This window comes from Eschrichtius robustus, chromosome 13, assembly GCF_028021215.1.
Source record: "Eschrichtius robustus isolate mEscRob2 chromosome 13, mEscRob2.pri, whole genome shotgun sequence".
NCBI lineage: Eukaryota > Metazoa > Chordata > Mammalia > Artiodactyla > Eschrichtiidae > Eschrichtius > Eschrichtius robustus.
In genome coordinates this window covers 103,089,306-103,109,077 of record NC_090836.1, presented here as the reverse complement: position 1 = coordinate 103,109,077, position 19,772 = coordinate 103,089,306, and the positions used below count along the sequence as shown (strand labels likewise).

Below are 19,772 nucleotides of genomic sequence, written 5' to 3'. Positions count from 1 at the left end.
GGTGGTGAGCCCCGAGCCCAGAAGAAGGGCAGGCCCTACCTGTATTCTTTTGGGGTCACTCCCTTTTTCATGACACATGTGCAAACACCAAAAGTCAGTGAAAACATAACCTGCTGTAGATAACAAGGACCTACCTCAGACATAGAAAAACTTTCCCTGCAATAAAAAAAAAAAAAAAAAAAAAATTGTGTTTTGTGAATGGCAAACCAAGCTGACCTCATTCGGCGTCGTTAGGACCAAAGTGGCAAGGCCAGCTTTGGGGAGTGAGGCTAGGGCCCAGGGGCTGGGGAGGGGGTTGCTTTCGACCCTGCAGCTCTGGAAGCAGGGTAAGCCTGATCCCTCAGGAGAGGAGGTCAAATTTTGTGGACCGGGCTGGGGTTTGGGCCCCGCAGATCCCTACCCAAGCCAGGCTGGGCAAGGCGGCAGACAGAGCCTTGGACCCTGGGATACACATTCCAGGCTCTGGGTGTACATGCCAGGAGGAGGAGGGTCTCCAAAGCATCAAATCCAATCCCCCAAACTGGGAGCCATCTTGCTATCACGATCAAGGGCTTGAGGGCATGAGGATGCCCCGTATCTTGTCCAAATTCTCACCATGCTCAGCCCGCACCCTGCTTGTACCACTGCAGGAGGTTTCGATACAATTCAAGTCAACGGAAGCTCCCCAAGCATTTAGTCAGTGCCAGGTACCACTGAACATTTTCAGAAAGCAACGACTCACAGTGAAGGTTTTCCCTAAGGGAACAAGGATGGCATCTCGTGTGGGTGGAGAACAAGCGTTTTGTCACTTACGCGGCGTGTTCTGAGCCCTGTCTCATGTGATCCTCACAACCCGAGTGGAAGACAGAACAAGAACTGTCAGACCTCCTTAAAGACCAGAGAAACTGAGGCCCAAGTGGCTGCAACAGTGACTTGGGCACAATATTGCAGAGGCCTGGGATCCCCGAACCCCTGCACACACACACACACACCACTTTATTGTTTTTGCTTTTTGCTTTTTTTTTTTTTTTTTTTTTTTTACGGAAAACATCACCACCCACCCCTTTGCACTCATGCACACATAGGCTTATTTAAAGGTAAGAACAGTTCCCAAGAAAAACAGCACTCCATTGAAATCTGGGCCCCAGAACTGCCTTGAGCCGGCCAGCTTTGGCGATCCCCTACTCCCGCAGCCAGCTCTGGTCATCTGAGGCGTCCACCCTTCCCTGCCAGGTGCACCCTGATCACCCCCTCAAACATGGGCTGGACGAATCAACCTCCGGTGTAAAATCACAGACTTGAGCTCCCCGCGCTGGGCCTGCCAGAGTCTCGCAACAAAGCCGCCTCGCCAGAGCCAAGGGGTCACAATGCCCTCTGTCCACCACCCTTTCTGTTGGGGTCCCAACACCCTGCAACAAGGGGCTCCCCAGCCAAGCAGCCAGGGAAGCTCCGAGGCCCCACCTGAGTCTTCCCCGACTTTCAGCCCTCTGCGAACCTGCCAGGCCCCTGCCCGTGGTCTCAATATAAAAGGCCAAACAGGTGACAAGGAAGATCTGGGAAAACCTCAAAGTCTCGAGTCAGCAAGGATCCCTAATGACCGGCCCCCTGGGGAGAGGCTCCCGGTAGCAGTTCTCTCCTGGAGGGGTGGCCAAGGTCCTGGACCTGGACATCAGCATTCTGCAGGGGCAAATGCAGTCCGATCAGATAGCTATTGATCCTCAGAAACGAGAAAGGACAGGTGATGCTGCAGCCGTGGGGGGAGGGGACACGACAATGAGAAAGGGATAAAGAAAGAGGGAACCAGGTTATCTAGGAAATGGTTGTAGCGAAGGTGATGCTAGCAGGGCCCATCTCCCGAGGGTTTCCCTTTCCAGCAGAGATCTGCACCACACCGAGAAATTCCCAAAGCACCTGCCTCCCCACCCCCGGCTCACGGTACGCACCCCAGCTCATCCTCAGGGCAGCAAGGCACGACCCTACACTCCAGAACACCGCCTTCCGGAAGAGCCAAATTCCACATCAGAATATTCCACCGCCCCACAAACAACAAGCTCAGAAACAAACTTAACATTTTTAAAAGTCTTCCTGGCAAAGCCAGGTGAACAAAAACCATGAAATAAACGAGGCGCGGGCCAGAGGTCCTGCCTGGCTTGGCCAAGAACTTGAAGCCACCCTATTCATTTTCAAAGGCAAAGTCTTTCAAGACTCCTTCCTCTTGCTTCCTTTTTGCACCTAATTATAAGAGCACGGTGCTTTAAAAAACAAACAAAACAAAACAAAACAAAACAAAAAAACAGACAAAAACCTTAAGAAAAAAACAAGTTACAAGGAGCTAAGTCTCAAAAGCTGCTTGGGATAAAAATTACAACCTTGTCCAGCATTTGAGGAAAAAACAAAGAACGCAGAGGATGATGATCAAGGCTGAGTTTAGTGTCAACTGCCTTCATCACGTCGGGCCTGACGGGTCTCACCTAGAACTGCCCCCAGACTCTGGAAAGGTAGTGATTTGGAGGAAAAAGAAGGGCTGGGAGGGGTCGGAGGCGAAATCCCAGTGCAGAAGGGTTTGAAGGTTCCTGCTTTCCCTCTCAGGGGACTCTGGATTGTGCTTTCGTGCAGCACCTTTGCTTTCCGATCTGCAGGATTCCCACAGAAACGAGGAGCAGAGAAAGGAAATCAAGGCACAGCGGACCTCCCCTCTGCACCTCCGCCGGCGGCTCGCGGTCCCTAAGGGCCCTGCAGAGAGGCGCCTCCAGCCGGGCTCCCGGCCTGGGACGCGGGCAGCAGTGTCGTCGCGGCCCCCCACCCCTTTCCCCGGGTGACAGGCGCCCACGCGGCCGCGGTGGCCGCCTGGGGTCCGTCCTCGGACCAGCGCATCCGCGACCGGGCCGGGCGGCGGGGCCGAGGCTAGTCTGGTCCAGGCGGGTCCGGGCGGGGCAGGGGACTCGACTGGGTCCGCACCGGCTCTGGAGGCCGGGAGGCCTCGCGCGCCTCCTCCAGGCAGCCCCCCGGCTCCCAGCGGGGGCGAGGCCGAGGCAGGGCCAGGGCCGGGCCGGGTGGCATCAGGTCTGGAGCCTGGGGTCCGCATTGGGTGGGGAGCGGAGCCTGTGGCTGGGTCCACGTGGCCGGGGGTCCTGGAGTCTGAGCTTGATTCGGGGGCCGGGGCCGGGTCTGCAGCCAGGCAGGGATCGGGGTCCAAGCAAGGGTCCCGGTCCGGGGTCCGAGTCCGAGCCGGGGTCCGGATCCGCGCTGGGGTCGTAGGGTCCGCGGTGGGAGTCCCTGTCAGACTCCGGGTCCGAGGCGGGGCCGGGGTCCGCGGCGGCGGCGGCACGCGCCCCAATTAGCCGCGGGCGGGCGACGGAGCGGCCCCATTGAGGGCGAACAAAGGGCGCGACCCCGGGGTCAGGGAGTCGCGGGCCGGCGGCCGCCGCTTGGTGGGCCCGCCCTGTTTACTTTGCCCAAGCAAAGCGCACAATATAGTGACTAAAGCGGATTAGAGGGTCGCGCCCCGGAGGCCGCGGGACCTCCCAGCCGGGCGCCTCCCCGCCGGCCCGGCCAGCCGCGTGCGGACCCTTCCCCCGGGTCCCCGCCGGCCCGGCCGCCCCCGCCCGCGGAGCCAGCGGGGGAAACTGAGGCTGCGGGTCAGCCGCGCGCGCGCGCGGGCGGCGGGCGGAGGGGGTCCCCGCGTCCCGGCTCACCTGCGCCACGTGGCGTCCCGAGCGGGGGTCACTCTGGGAGACCCCCACGGGGCCTTTTAAACCAACCCCGGAGAGAGGTATTTCCCCAATCCCCGCATTTTAAAGATTCTACCCTTTCCAACACTGCTGGTCCTGGGGATTCATTTTACAGGAACGCAAATGGCACTTGCTTGAAGGCTGATATTTGAGATGGAAACATGGACATGATTTTCCAGGTCACAAAATCCTGTAGCATTACGGTTAAAAAAGAAAATTCCTGCCTCTTGTCTTGTCCCAAGAGATGCACCTCCCGGCTGTGAATCAGCAGGTGACTTAAGACTGCAGAATAAGATATATTTCTAAAATAATACTTTGAGATATAGAAATCCTGGGAAGTATAAGCTGGAAAAAAAATTATGTTTTCTTTCTTTCTTTTAAAAGAAGGCACATGAGAGTATAAATAAGCCACTAAGATTTCCACCCAAAGACCACAGTGTATCATCCGGCAGGCTGAATGCAAGATCTATGTTCTCCAGATATGAACTTGCAGGATCTTTTCAATTGCCCTTAAAAACCAAGCAGTAGAAGCAGAAAGCACAAACTCAAACTCAAGCAGAGTCTAACCATGGTGGGGAGAGTTGTGGGGGGTCATTGGACCAAATATCCAAGAAGAACAAGAATGCCTGTTTCTCCCCTTCTTGATGCTATTGTTTAGGGAACAAAAATACTTCTCCTTAAGTTCAAACAAAATCCTAGATGACATTTTTATGCCCTAGTTGTGCAAGTATATATGTTTGGCTAGGGAACCCATGTAGTGTTTGATTAATAAGCTATCAATGTACAAATCTTTTATAAGAGAACGAATAGTATTTACTGACTATACATATTTGTTGGCCTAACGAATATTTCTGCTACATGCCATCTATCCACAACTATTAAAGGGAAATATGCCATTTGTCTATATTTCTACTCACAAGACTTTAAAAATGATTTTTTCTTGCTTATAAAATACCATATGTTTAGAGAAGCACAGCATAATCTAAAGCATAAGTAATTTAAAAGTAAAATATGAAGATAGATATTTAAGAGCGAGATAATTTAAGTAGTAAGTATAAAGTATAAATAATTCAAGTCTAAAATACACAGAAAAAGGAAAATTCACCTATATGCCATTACCCAGAAAAAAATATTCGATTGCATTTCCTTCCCAACAGTGAACATATGCATACAATTATGTAATTTACATACATATTTATGGTTTGTGAAATATTGTATCCCATACGTCCCCATGCTGTTACAAACTCTGTCAACAGCATTTTAACAGTGACATAATATTCCATTATATTGTCGCGTGATAATTCAGCCCAGCATTCCCTGTTATTATTACAAATTTCTGTTCTTGCTAATATTTCTGTACTGTAGCTAACACTACGACCAATGACCTTGCCTGTGAAGTCTGTCTGCAATGTGGGTTGTTAATAAATCTCTCATGATCAATCGTTAATCTGGTGCAGAAGCCACTGCATTATCTAAGGGGGTTAAGGCAGAGCCTATAGACTCCATTTATGGTGGCAGAAACGAACTTAGAAAGTCTAGAATTCACTTCAGATCACAGTTACTCCAGAAACTAATATGGAAATCAGTTTGTTTCCCCCTCCAGAGGCCTGGTAAATGTGGAACTTTTGCCTGATGGATTTGTGGGACCAGCCGAGGAACATGCCTGATTGCAACACACAGCATTTGGGAATTGTGCCCTTGCACGAAAGTGCTGGCCTCTTTCTGCCTACCAAGTCACTTGGCACTAACCCTCAGCGGCTTGGTGGGTTTAAGTCAGGACCAGAGAGCTGAACACCTTGGAAACATCTCGACAGCTCTGACGAAACTTTGCTCATCTAAGGAGTGCTTTGGCCCAAGGGGCTTTCTGTGCCGAGAATTCAAACCTTAGGCCTGCTTTTCACCACCTCTCTCCTGCTGCAGGGTCCCTGCTGTCCTCCCACCTCCCGGCCCCGTCCTGCACGGAGAAGGCCTAGCCATGCTCTTCACCATCTCCATGGCTTGGGCACCGTGAGAGGCTGTGTTTTCTGCCGCTTGTCCCTCATCCCAGATGCCCTGAGTCAGCCTGGGCTCTGCCCTGGGGCCGCGCTGGCGGTTTGTCTGGCCTTCCCCTGACATGGCTCCCAGAAGGCAGGGGAAGGAGGCCAGGGACCATGGAGCCCGAGACGTTCTCCCCAAACGCCAGGGCCCGCCGTGCTGGGCCTGCTCGAAGGAGGCAGCCTGGGGGCCAGAGGGGAGGCGCTGCCACTGCAGAAAAGAAGCACAAAGAGGACAGGTGGCCCCAGCGATAAAGTGCCAAAAAGTGCCACGGAGTCATCCGAAAGTAGATGCTACGAGGCAGAGAAGAAAGCCTCGAAGGAAATTTGTGGACGTGTGGCCAGCACACATTCCCTTGAGTGGGAATGATGCCGAACAATTTTTCCCTTACATGCATTTTTCTGCATCATCCAAATTTCCTACAATGAGCATATATTGCTTTCAAAATCAGAAAGGAATCATATTCATGATTCAACCATATTTATTATAAGTCAAAGAGAATTCATTTTAAGAGTAAGATAAACGATTACTACTACTTATGAGTTAAACCTAAACAATAATAACCACATATTATGGCCAGGAAAGTTCGGTTGTTCACGTGTCTCTAGCACTTTACCCTTTGGAGAAACACTTTCAAATAGAAAATGAAACCGGGCAGCTTTGCTATGCAAATATTGGTGACTGTGGTGATATTCCTGCAACAACCCTTGACAGTGAGCTGGGAAGGACACTTTTTTTCTCCTCTTAAATCTGGGAAACTCAGGAGTGGAGGAGCCAAGTTAAGAGTCACAATATCTGAACGGAGGCTTTGAGTCTGCCCTGTCCCTGCGGCAGCTTCCAGACCTCTGTCCGTCCCAGAACCTTTCTGCAGGGGAGACATTTTCCCCAGGGATCTAGTGTGTTTCCCGTTTTTCCAATTTTTTCCCCCATTACTGGAGGTAGTGCCGATGGCCAGGGCGGAATTGCAATTAGTGAAGATGGTGCTGGCTTTGCTTGAGAACAGTGGTATTTGCACAGGGTCCGTTTATCTGTTGAGAGGTGTGCTACAGCAAAGTGGCCTGGCTGAGGCGTGACGGTGCCTCAGACAGGCAGGGGCTGCCTTTTTTTCACACGATGACACTACAGCTGAATGCCACCCTCCTCCTGGGAAGGAAAAACATGTCTGTGGCCCCTCTGGGGCTACAGTCTAACCCAGAAGGACTCTTTATGCTTGCTTGGGAACGAACACGCCTCTTCCTACCTTACTTTGTAAAAGTGAGCCATTTCCAGCTCCTGGATAACAACGGATGGGAACAAGTCTACGAATCAAATACATTTGATCTTCAGTGTCTTTCTTTTAAAGTGAGTTAAAAGGCGAACCAGCATGCCGTTTTCTACTCTAAAAGGCAATTTCTAAATTTGGATTTTGAAAGAAAAAAATTGTACTCCAGCTTGAAAACCCAGTGGCTCTCAGAATGTAAGATACACTACTCTTTGTGCTAAAATCATCTTAACTGGTTTAAAATAAATCAGAACGAAATGATACGAGCTGATCATAAGTCTTTCATCACTTATTTTCTGAAGGCAGAAGCGGGATGCACACAGACTGTGCTCTGGCCCGAGAGCCGACTGGGCCCAGATGCAGCGTTCAGTGATTTTTAACAGAGAGGCACGAACATCTCAGGGACCAAACAGACCCAGGCTTTTTATATTCCAAAGACATCCGCAATTTTAGATAAGGATTAAATTATAAAATAAATAATTATAAAAGGTAATCAACAGGTAAGGTGAATAAATTAGAGACATTTATTTCCTCCAAGGAAAAAATGTCTGGCTCTTGTCTTTTTAAGCTGTAAGTAGATGGGCAGATTTTCACAAGACCCTTTAGTTTACTTCCCCTCCTCACCCAGGGCACAGCAAACCATCTCTGCCTTCTAAAATAAAAACACATGCCACTTTAATTTAGCAAAGAAAAGCCAAAATGCAGAATCTCTGCACAGATAATTTTTAAATTAAAGAGAGAGGGGGAGACTGTTCACTGTTTTATACCTTTTGGGGGGCAGTTACCTTCTCCACGTGTTAATAATTTAACTGTCAAATCACAACAGACAGCTAATTCCATCTCTGAGATGCTAGGATTGCAACCTACAAGGGGAGATTTTAATTGTAACTGCTAAATAGCAAATGCTGACAGAAGTCTGCTTTCAATCCCCAGACAGGGCTGGGACATGACTAATTTATTTTATCTTATCCATCTATCTATGCGCAGGATTAAAATATTTATATCAGTCTGTTCACTTTAAAACATGCAGAGCCGGCACCAGCTTCAGGGCCACTCCTTAATTTTTCACAGTTTTGGCTTTTCATTGTTTCCAGAAATGCATAGCCCTTGAATGGCGAATACTCTCAAATGCTGATGGGATCTTTAAGCCACACGGAACTAGTCCTAGAGCTGCACAAATGCTGCCTGGCCACGGTGACGGCGTCGGAGCTGTTCCGACGTCCCTGTCCCCAGAGATGCCAGTGAAATCAGGCAGGCCTGAGCCCGGCTTCTAAAGGAAGCTTGCCTCTGGCCAGGTGGCTGATGGAAACCAGAGCCTGGTAAGGATGCCCCAGCCAGGTGGCCAGGTAGGCAGCGGGCAGCAGGGGGTTAAGCAGGGAGTGGGGAGGGGTGCAAACAAAAGGCCAGGGGCAGGGGAAATGGGGCTGCAGGGCCCAGCCCGAACAGGCGCAGACACAGGGAGCTCTGTCTGCCTGCCCGCTGCCCGGCACTGTGACTAACCGCCCCACTATTGTACCCTGAAGCCAGCCCTTTGTACCGTCCCCTGGCGTCTGGGAGCGCGGCCGAGGAACCCTCCTCGTCCTGGAAACTTGCAGTCTCAACACCCATTCTTTCACCACTCAGGGCTGCTGGGGGCTTGACTAGCCAGTGGAAGCATCCTTTCCCCTGGCCAAGAAGGGCCATCAGCAAAAAAGAAGCAGAAAAACCAGGCTTCCCAACTCTGGGGGAGGGGAGCCCTAGGGACCGCCAAAGCTGCCCTGCCCAATGCAGTGGTCCTTCCCTACGTGCGGCCACTGAGCCTCTGAAATTCAGAGAGTCCCTCCGAACTGAGATGTATGTGCAAAATACACTCTGGATTTCAAAGACTTAGTACAAAAGGAAAAAAAAAGGTAAAATATCTCAATAATTTCGTATTAATGACACATTGACATATACTATTTTGGATGTATAAAAGAAATAAAAAGATAAAAGAAATTGTATTATTAAAGTGAATTTCACCTATTTTTACTTTTTAAAAAATGTGGCTGCTGGAACATGTTAAATTACAGATGTGGCCGCGTTTGCGGCTGATGCGATGTTTCTGCCGGACACAGCTGTGCCAGGCTGTGGGTACTGGGGCCTGGGAACAGGCCTTGCACGCAGCCTGCTTTCTCCCAGGCAGACAATGGAAGATGCCACCGTATCTCCCCACCCAGTGACAACCCCTCACCCGACGGCCAGGAATACCAGGCCCTCACTGCCACGCCTGACCAGCCCTGTGTTCATTTGCCTCGAGGACTGGGTCTTGCACACTCAGGTGTCTGGGAATCGTTTGTAAAACACGTTAAGTGTGCACAGGAACATGCACACGCGTGCTCCAAGGCCCTGACTCTTCACTGCAAGCCATGTCAACCCGTCCTGGCTGGCGTTCGGAGAAGCCAGACTCACAGGGCGCCCAGACGGCCCCCAAAGGCCCCCCTGGAGCCGGACATTTGACCCTTTGCCCCGGGACAGACCGGACCCGCCCAGGGCCCCATCGTGACTTTTCTGGACCCAAGCACTTTTGTATTCATGGCTCCTTCCTCCATAAATATTAAAAATCATATTTTATGACTGCATTGGTATAAAGATGAATATAGTCCATGCTGAATTCTTTATTATATATTCATTATTATTATAGCCATGTTTTTTTCTTCTGATTTTAAAAGACGTTAGAATTAAAACATATTCCTGGGCCCTGGGCACTGTACTTCCCTGGACCATCCCTCCGAGCCCCACGACCACTCCCTGAACAGCATCCTCACCCGGACAGGTGCATGGGCCTCCCCTTCTGCATCTGGGACTTGCCTGCCGTTCCTCCAGTGACCAGATCACCCTCCTCACTCTAGAATTCATTCCTGAAGTCCTGCCCTGGATGAATGGCTTGCGAAGTCCCCACCAGACACCAGAAAACTTTCCACATTATTGTTTTTTAAAAAAATCGATCATGAGAAAGGCCCAGGATCCCAGCATGACGGAAGGCCCCAAGTCTGCGAGAACCATTCCCGCCCCCCACCTCCCACCCAGCTCAGTGCTGGGGTCCCCAACCGCATGCCCCAGCTGCCACGTTCACCGCCAAGAGATGAGCCCACCAAGCATGTTTGATGGTGACACAAGAGGAGACTGTTAGGGTGCCCAGCGCCCACCACGTGCCAGCTCTGTGCTGGCCCTGGGCACCCATGCCCTCCAGTCCTCACACCCCTGTGTTGGGCCCAGCTTCTGGACCGGGGGTGAGGAGGCCTGGCTGGCTTTCCAGCATCTCCCAGAAAGAGGCATCTGAAGCTCTCGCCATTCCCCCTCCCGTGGTGCCACCGTGCAGGGCCTGGGCCACCCTGCTGGGGAAGGACGGTGCAGGAGATGGTTAAAATTCTGCATCCTTTTTGCATCCGCCTCCAGAGGAAGCGCTGCTTTTTTTTTTTTTTTTTTCTCCCAAGCAGGAGGAGAAAAAAAAAAAAAAAAAAAAAAAAAGCTGAGAGCAGCAATTTGCAGGCCTTGGGATGTTTTTCTCCTTGACAGCCCCGGGCCCCGCCTCGCTGGGCCTTCCTCCGGCCAGAGCGGCCACAGCTCGGTCTGCAGCAACCGGCCGGCCCCGTGCACGCGCGGCCTCCCCGCGGAGCTGGGCCGGGAGGGCGGGAGGGAGGCCGGCCGGGCAGGCGGCAGCGATGCCTGGCACTGCGCTGCTTTGTGGCCGCGTCCTCCTCCGCCCGCCGCCCTTCCGCCTGCCCCAGGCCTGCTCCGGGCAGGCCGCACCGCCCGCTGCCCGCCGATCGGCCACCCTGCGCCCACCCGGTGTACCCTCACCTTCTGGGCCCCGGCCTCTGGGCCTCGGGTCCTGCTGGCGCCCGGGGTGCCCGGCCACGTCCTCGGCGCCGCCGCCGCTCGCCCCACCCGGCTGCCCGCGCTCGGCGGCGAGCCTGGCACGGTGCCAAGCTGCCTGGGAGCCCGGCCCGGGCTGGGGAACTTTCCTGCGAGGGTGTGTGTGGGGAGGGGTGCGGGATGCGGTGATGCCAGGGGAGGGTGAGGCCCAGATGCCCGGCGGCCGCCCCCCAGCCCCCAGCCGGCCTGCGGGGCCTCCCCCGCCTCCTGTCTCCTGAGTCCCATAAAGGCACAGACAACACGGGCGGTTTAGTCAAAACAGTCATGTGCAGGAGCCGGCAAACAAACAAAAGCCCTTATTTATTTATTTAGTTCACACACTCGGATACGGAGACGCCTTTTGTGCACATAATTTCACACACACCAGAAAGGGGGCGATGCCACCGTGCTCCCTGCAGCCGAGGGCCCGCATGGCCCGTCGGGCCTCGGGAATAATTGCATTGCCTGGCCTGGGCATTTCCATATTTAAATTGGGCAGCAGCCTATGATTAATTAAGAAGGAAAAAGGCAAAAAAGGAAGAAAAATGGTGGGGGTGGGGAGCCGGACGTTCTGGGCAGCGCAAGGTGCCAGGGTGCCCGCGGCGGCTTAACTCCTGCCCTGCCAGGCCCAGGCCCGGGAGCAGAGGCGGCTGGGAGGGGACGTGGCCTGCGCCCTCTGCAGAGTCCCCGGCCCTGGGGGGCACACCCTCGGCCCCTTCGTGCCTCGAGTGCCACGCCAGCTTCAAAGGCTGCCCCAGGAAGGTCCTCTACCTCACTTTCTCATTCAGAGTGGCTGGGCTTTGTGCCGGTGCTGGGGAAAGACACCCCAAAGCCTCTGGTGGGGTGCTGGCCTGGGAAGAGCTGCTGCCATTCTGGCTGGGATGACTCGTCCTTGGCCATTGACACCTTTACCCCACGACATGCAAGCTGCACTGAGGCCCTGCCCCAGGCGAGGCTCCCAGATCCCTCCGCACTCACACAAGCCCCCTGCCAAGGGCTGCCCCATGGCCCGCCCCATGGCCCTTCCGTCCCCTAGAGCAGCGGCCTGTTCTGGGAATGGGGCAGGAAGGCTTGCCACCCTTCTGGAAAGAATCAAGAGCTGTGGCTAAGTGAGAGCTGGGAAGGACCACATTCCTGGAAGCAGGTGGTGAGCCCCACGGAGCCCTGGATTTAGGGTCCAGCCATCACCAAGGTTCAGCCCTGCCCCTTGCCAGCTGTATGGCCCTGGGAGAGTTATCTGGCGTCTCTGGGCCTCAGTTTGCCCGCCTGTAAAATGGGGATGATAGCAGTGCCCACTGCACCTGCCCCACGGAGTTGAGGGGAGGAAGAGCAGCTCCCGGTTGAGCATAGAACCTGCCTGAGTTTCCAGAACCTCTGCCCTTGAGGTGGGCAAAGGCTGGAGCCAGTGGGGCCTCTGGCAGGGAGTTCCTCAGCCCAGGAACAAATCCACAACAGTTTGAATCCACTGTGCAAGCGGATGACGTTTAGGGCTTGGAGCTGGGAGAGCAGCTGGATTATCCAGGTGGGGCCAATCTAGTCACATGACTCCTTCCCAGCTATGATCAGAGAAAGAGACACGCCACTCTCTCTGAAGATGAAGGAAGGGGCCATGAGCCAAGGAATGTGGGCGCCTCTAGAAGCTGGAAAAGACCAGGAACTGATTCTCCCCGGGAGCCTCCAGAAGAAACCAGCCCTACCCACACCTAGATTTTAGCCCTGTGAGATATTTCAGATTTCCAACCTCCATAACCTTGATTGTTTGAGCCATTGGATCAGTGAACTTTGTTATGGCAGCAATAGGAAACTGACAACCCACCCTACCCCACCCCCGGCTCGCCCAGATGCCTGTGAAGGAGACCCTGGGAATGTGGCCCGCCGCCGACAGATTCACTCCACACATGGTGCTCCTCTGCGGTGGGCAGTGCCGGGCTGGGGTCAGCAGACCTCATCCCTGCCCTCAGGAGCCTTTGGTCAGGCGGCCAGATGCCCTACAGAGCCCTCCTCGCCCAAGGGGCTCTAACCTCACCTCTTGACCCAGCCCTCCGTCCTCCTCCTCCTCCTCCCCCTCCCCCTCCCCCTCGCCACCACTTACAGAGCATTGCCCATGAGTAGGCATCACGATAAAGCTTATCTCATTCCACCCCCGGCCTGACAGACTCAGTGGTCAAGGCAGCCTGGACCCCGAGATCCTATCAGCAGTTTAGTAGGACGAAGGCCCACTTCCTGTTTCGTAATCATTAATGTGTCCTTCTCACAATAGGACAGGCGGAAGGTCCTTGGGCCACCGCCTCTGGTCTTTGGGCCCAGCGTCCTCATCTGTAAAGGGGGCTGATTACAGCCCCGCCCGGGGTGGCTGCGGACGTGGCAGCCGGTGCTGTGTGTGCTCAAAACTGCCCGGTCAAGTCAGCTCTGGGGAGGGATGGGTTTTTCTCTAAAAGTCAAGAGGTGCCAGGCAGGCTATCGCCTCAGTACCGTCACCGTGCAGGGGGCTGGGGGCTGCGCCCCTGGCCGAGGTGGAATTTCAGACAACCTCCAAAGCCTTCTGGAACCTAAAGGTCTCTCCTAACAGCCCTCAATCCCTTAAGAAATAAGCAGGAATGTGCACACAGACGTTCCCCAAAATGTTGTTCACAACAGGGAAAACCGGAAATAATTGGGAATAACCTAAGCGTCCAATAATAAGGGGTTAGTTCAGGAGCTTCCTCAATGGAATATCAAACAGTCATTAAAAACCAACTTGCAGAATAGTATCTTCTGACTTAGGGCACGAGTTGTGATAAACTATTTAGTGAAACAAGAAGAAGATAAAATGATACATATAATCAGATGCTAAGATGCTAATTTTACTTAAAATTATGTTTTTATAGAAGCTAGGTAAAGTGTTCCCACTAGTTATTTCTGAGGGTGGTTTCACAGGTGATTGAAAACTTTCTTCTTTTATGAGGATTCAAAATGTTCTAAAATTAGCATGTAACATCAGTGATGGAAAAAAAAAAAAAAAAATCAATGCAGGAGAAGAGTCATGCTCCTTCCAGGGAGCTGCCCGCGGGTCCTCCCCAGACCTCGGCATGCGGCAGGAACACGTGCAGCGAGCAGGGCCAGCCGGGGCGGGGCTGGGGTGGGGGGCGGTCTGTAGCCTCTCCGCCACACAGGGCTCCACACTCAGCAAAGTCCTGCATTCAAGCCCTGCATTCACACTTGCTTTAATGCTCTGCTGTCACCATCCTGAAACTCTTAGTACTTTTTGAAGAAGCCCCCACCCCCCATTTTAATTTTGCACTGGGCTCTGCGTTGACGTAGCCATTCCCAGCAAGGAGCCCTGGGCCTCTGGATCCTGGACCTTACTCTCCGGTTTCCTGAGTGCAGCAGCCAGCTTTTCGCAGTCAGTTCGTCTTATTTCCCACTCCGTGACCCCTTCTCCCCTGCTTCTCCTTGCTACACGGACTGTGATTGCCGGCAGAAATGGGAAACGGGGCTCTGTTTTGTAAACACATGCATCCATCACTTGCAGTGCTTTCCCTGGAGACTGAAATCAGCACCTCACCAAGTTTTTAGGACCTTCTTACCAGCTGTGTATTTTCCCCGGGAAAACCAGATGCCTCAGACCCAGAACCACCGTTGCAGTCCCGTCCCACATCTGGTCCTACCAGTGAAGGCTCAGGGACACCTAGGAGGCTTCCTCCTACAGCTTCTGCAGAAACACTGCTAGAGACGTGGTAAGCTGCTCGTCCCAGGGGGCATTCAACAGAGACTGCACGGCCGGCAGCAGGAGCACTGCAGGAAACACCTTCTCTGGATGGAAAGTTAGCTCAGAGAGCCTCATCCTGGTGTTATAATTGCACAGGGCATCCGGCAGCTTCTCAAGGCAGGGTCAACGTCAGACTCACCTCTCGACCCCCTGTGCTCAGCATAGGCCTATAAACGCAGGGGAGGGGCTCGGTGATGGTTTCTTTTGGGATAAGAAAAGAAACACAAGACGTGGGGAGAGGCAAGCAGTTGAGAGTTGACATGAGATTTGAGAAAGTCAAGAGCTGCCCCAGAAGCAGGTGCTGTGTTAGAGAAGCCACGGACCCCTCGACTACAGTCAAATAGCAGCAGCTAGATTTCCTGAGTGCCTCTGCATGCGAGTGCCACGCTGAGTGTCCACACGGGTATCACAATTCTCCCCCAAGACTCCACTGAATCAGAACTCTTATTAAGCCCGTTTGATGAGTGAGGAAGTTGAGGTTCAGAGAGTTGAGGTTACTGGCCCAGGACCACCCAGGTAGCACAAGGCAAGGGTTTTGAGTGCACACCTGGCTCACAGAAGAGCCAACCCTTCAGTGCAACAATAAGCCCAAGCTTTCCAAACTAGCGGCGGCTCTACTGCCTGGGATGTGAAGAAAGTTCAAGTTCACTTTCTGCATCCTGCTCCTCCTCCGTTACTCACAGAGCACCTCAGGCACAGCCTGAGTGGACGGAGAGGTTCCCCAGAGGATGTGGGGCCAGGGCAAGTCGGGTACCTTGTTTTAGGGAGATTTTAACTTCAAATCAGCTCAGTTAAGCAGATCAGGGCTTACAGAGGCAAGCCAGCTTCAGCTGCCTGAAGGACTCAGTATGTGGAGGCCAACACCTCCCCGTGATTCCGTCATGATGAGGGGTAAACGAGGTGCAAACTCCCCTCCCTTTCTGCGCCCCAGATCTATAGGGCTTCCTTGTCAGAGCTTGGGCTGGGGCGGGGGTCACTAGGAAACCTGCCTCTCTTTTAACATTAAACAGCTCATGTTGGACTTCCCTGGTGGTCCAATGGTTAAGACTCCGCGCTTCCACTGCAGGGGTGCAGGTTTGATCCCTGGTCGGGGAACCAAGATCCTGCATGCCACGCAAAATTTAAAAAAAAATAAAAAATAAAAAACAGCTCACATGGACCCAGGGGTTGCAACCCGGGGGGCAACAGGCTGGGTTCAACCCAAGGATGTGTTTCCTCTGTCCTGCATTCAGGGTTTTCAAATTCTGGGCATTCTATGCACACATCTGGATTTCCTTCTCCTGAAGAGCCAGAAGCTCTGGAACCCTAGGCCTTTCCCCTCTTGGCAGCAACAGGAGGGAGCCGACATGAGTCCTCCCCTTAGGGCAGGCCTGGGCTCTCTGTTCCCCCAGTCCCCAAAGCTCTCCCCTGCACCCCACCTGACCCCTGTAGGCTGTCTGTTCAAGGCCCCTGCTGGAGCATCCAGGGTACAGAGGGCAGTGACCTGTCCAGCCTCCGGCTGGCCCAGGCCTTCTCCATCCATGGCCCCCCTGTAGCCTTTCGCTGAGGGGGACTTTGGGGTCCAGGTGCCCTAGGGATGGAGGCGAGGTTAGCGATGGCCTCTGGAAGATTGGGAACCTGTCCGTGACTGAGAGCAGGCCCAGCCAAGCACTCCCTGCTGTGTCTGGGGGGACCAGGGCTGGGACGGACTAGGGGGGGCAGTCAAACTCAAGGGGGCCTCCGAGGCCCTGCCACCGCCTACCCCGTAGGCACCCCCCAGGGATCAGGCCACTCACAGGCGGCCTTGTCTCAGGCAAAGGGAGGAGGAGGGTGCAGAGGAACTGGCCGGATGGGGTCCCGGGCCTGTGGGCAGAGGCAAGTGGAGGCGCCAGTGTCCCCAGCCCTGCTCCCCAGGGACAAGGCCCCAAAGGGCCCAGGCGCCCCCTCCTCCCCAGGCCCTGACCACAGCTGCCATGCTGTGTCCCTGAAGCTGCCATAGCAGCGTGGCACCGAGGCTGCCTTGGCACAGTGCCCTGGGCAGAGCAGAGAGGAGGTGGTGGCTAGGGGTGCCCCTGGGGAAGGTCCCCCTGGGGAAGGCCCCCCCGGATGGCCACAGGGAAGCCGCTCAGGCAGGGGGGGGAGGATCAGGAGCTGTAGCCGCCTGGAGCCCCCCGGGACCCGGTCGCACTGCAGCGGCGGGGGGGGGGCAACTGCGCAGGTGGGCCAGGGCTGCCTCCCCTGAGCTGTGGGGGTCGCTCACCCCACAGGCCCTGATCCGCGTGCAGCCCCTGGCAGGCCTGGGCCTGGGGCTTTAACACCTGAAAGCCGGAGTGGCACCGGTGCCCCCTCCTTCTTCCCTCCAGCCAAAGCGGGTGGGGGCCGCGCAAGGCCGAAGGGGAGAGAAAACCAGAGCGAGCTTCTTTCCCCTTTAAGAGCCCGGATGGCCGCCGCCCAGACCCAGCGGCCCGGGGACGAAAATGTCGCGAAAGATTCCCTTCCGAACTTCCCGAGTCTTTGTTCGGGAGGAGGCCGGGGCGGGCGGCTTCGCTGGGCGGAGGGCCGCGGGCTGAGCCGTGCGCTCCATGGCGGCCACGGTCACGGCGGCGGCGGCGGCGGCGCCCCCCGCGCTCGCCCCCCGGGGCGCCCCCTCCCGGCCCGAGCTCGGGCCCGGCCCCCGGCCCCGGACCCCGCCGGCCGCGGGGGGCGCCGAGGGCTAGGGCGGGAGAGCGGGCGCCGCTTACCAGGTCATCCCGGAGTGCCCCGCGGTCCCGCCGGAGTCAAGTTCACGTCCGGCCGGCGGACTGTCCGAGGTCCCGGCGCGGCCGCGCAGAGCGAGGCCGCGAGAGGCCGCCGGCCCGGGTCACGCTGCACGCGGCCCCGCGGCGCCGCTGTCACCCCGGTCCCGCGACCCCAACTTTCCGCACAGTCGCGGAGCGGGAAGTTTCCGGGCTTCGCGGGCGCTGGGCTGGGTTTCTGCAGTGTCGTCTGAGCTTGGCAACAAAGAGGGAAAGCAGGCCGGGAGAGGGGAGAAAAGAAAGAAATACGATGGGGAGAGGCCCGGCTACTGAGAAATCTCCAGGACTTGAAATTCCACCCGAAGCTTTTTTTGGATGTTTTTTCTTAAGTGGTAAACACCACCCGCAGCTCAGGATGGAGCCCCTTCTCTGGTCCCATGGCTGAGGCACCTTCCTCAGCACCTGCCTGTTTTATAACCCACTCCAAAGCGTCTTGGGCAAATTTTGGGGGTCGGGGGGGAGTGAGGTGGGCACGAGAGGCTTCCTGAAAGGTGGTTGACCCCAGTGCAGCTGCAGCAGGCCTGGGCTCCGAGGGGCTCCCTCTTGTCTTGTCCTCCCAGCAAACCAGCTTGGGTCAGCTGCTGCAAGCAGCTCCCCTGTGCTTCTGTCCTGGGAGCAGAGGGACAGCTGGGACCGCCCCCCGCCTCCACCGTGTCCAGGAGAGGACCTGGGCTCCGTACAGGGTCGAGGGCCCCGGGCCCACCTGCCCCCAGCCCGCAGGTGCCATAAACGTAGGACCCAGTCCTTGCCCTCTAGGCAGTTGTTCTATGTGTGAGGTGGGAGGACTCACAGTAACCTGGAAGCTCAGGCCTCCTCTTCTCGGGAGCTCCCCGGCTGCTGGCACCATTCTTTGCCCTTTTGGCTCTGCTTGGCAGGGTCCCGGGAACGTGTCTGGGCTGGAGGGGGAAGCTGAGTGTCCCCGGGCCTGGGAACCTTCTCAGTGGCCTAGCCCAGTCCCTTCAAGGGCCGTCTGAGCACTGGAACAGGAGCCGAGGGGCACAAAGCATCAGCTGTCACTCGGCCTTGGCATGCTCCTGCCCTGCCCTGTTCTTCGGTTTGTCTGTCCGTCCTTCCCTGCAAGACACGTTTACGGAGAAAACAGTCCCAGGCCTGCTATGCCAGAGCTCTGTGAAAGGCTGGGAGAATGGGGTTGTTTGTTTTTTTGTTTAAAGAAAAATGAGCAAGGGGGCCATGGAGACAGGTTGGGGGTTGGAATTGGGGGTGGGGGGGGCGGGTGGAATATGTTGTCTCTTGTCCCTCCAGGTGCCGGAGAGCTTCTCCCCTCAGTGGATATTTGCCCTTCCAATGATTTCTCTGATGTGATTCTTTCTGGAGTTGGTCCTGGCTGCCCACGTGTAGTTCACAGAAGAGGCTGCGCCTGGGGGCACCCGATGGATGCTGCTCATCCACTTGGAAACTTCAGAACTTACCATGGGGCTGAGACCACAGAAGGGGCAGAGGCGGGCAGGTCATCCTGGGGCTGGCTGGGGCAGCGTGCGGAGCGGGTGTTCAGAGCCGCAGATCTTTGTCAGCTTATGTACCTAGGCTGCCAGTTCATCCCCGGGGCCCCCAGTTCGCCTCATCTGGGGAAAAATCCACCTGCCAATGAAGTCCAAGATCCTTTCCCAGAAGGGGTATTTTCACAGGGACAAGCATTTATCCCCCAAACCCAGGCTGGTCAGCCATGCACACTCCAGCAAAGCATCGAAGATCCATCAGGGCTCAGCGCCAGGGCACCTCCTGCAGTAGGTGCCCCTCGTTGACACGAAAGCCCCTTGCTCAGAGGCCGGGCCCTTTCCACGGGAGGGAAGCTGCCCGTTCTCTCCCATGGCATCCTCACTGGGGGACTCCATTCGTGAGCTGCAATCACTTTGTATCTCCAGGACTGAAAAATGCATCCAGAACTGCACGTCTTCCTGAAGCTTGAACCCACCCATTTGCCTTCTGATGTGTGGTCACTGGTGCTCAGTTTGTCCCCAAAGGGGATGTCACCCTAGCTCCATCAAAAACCGCCAAGACCTTGTTCGGCCTGGCTTCGTGGGCACGTAGCCTATGCAGTCACCCCATGCTCTATGCTCTGCTGTCTCTGTCTTAAAGTTCTTTTTCTGTTAATCAATATTTTTATTTATCAATATATTTTTTATTTTCAACAATTTACAGTGTTACGTTAATTTCTGCTGTACAGCAAAGTGATTCAGTTATACATATATATATATATATATATATATACATTCTTTTTTAAAATATTCTTTTCCATTACGGTTTATCATAGAATATTGAATACAGTTCTCTGTGCTATACAGTAGGATCTTGTTTTTTAAAAAAATTCTTAATCCTTTTTGAACAAGGGGCCCTGCCTTTTCATTTTGCCC

General features: G+C 54.7%; 1 protein-coding gene across 1 annotated transcript in view; it reads right to left on the bottom strand.

Moving 5' to 3' along the window:
• The window catches only part of LOC137775878 (uncharacterized), a 63,651-nt gene extending 46,462 nt beyond the window's left edge, over positions 1-17,189 (bottom strand). Inside the window, exons 1-5 of the mRNA XM_068561992.1 lie at positions 17,063-17,189; positions 16,569-16,638; positions 16,402-16,468; positions 16,045-16,196; positions 10,825-10,988 (exon numbers count right to left, since the gene is read on the bottom strand). Of these exons, the coding sequence (XP_068418093.1) occupies positions 10,825-10,988; positions 16,045-16,196; positions 16,402-16,468; positions 16,569-16,638; positions 17,063-17,189 (580 nt within the window). The remainder of the gene's footprint in view (positions 1-10,824; positions 10,989-16,044; positions 16,197-16,401; positions 16,469-16,568; positions 16,639-17,062) is intronic.
• Positions 17,190-19,772: the final 2,583 nt, after the last annotated feature.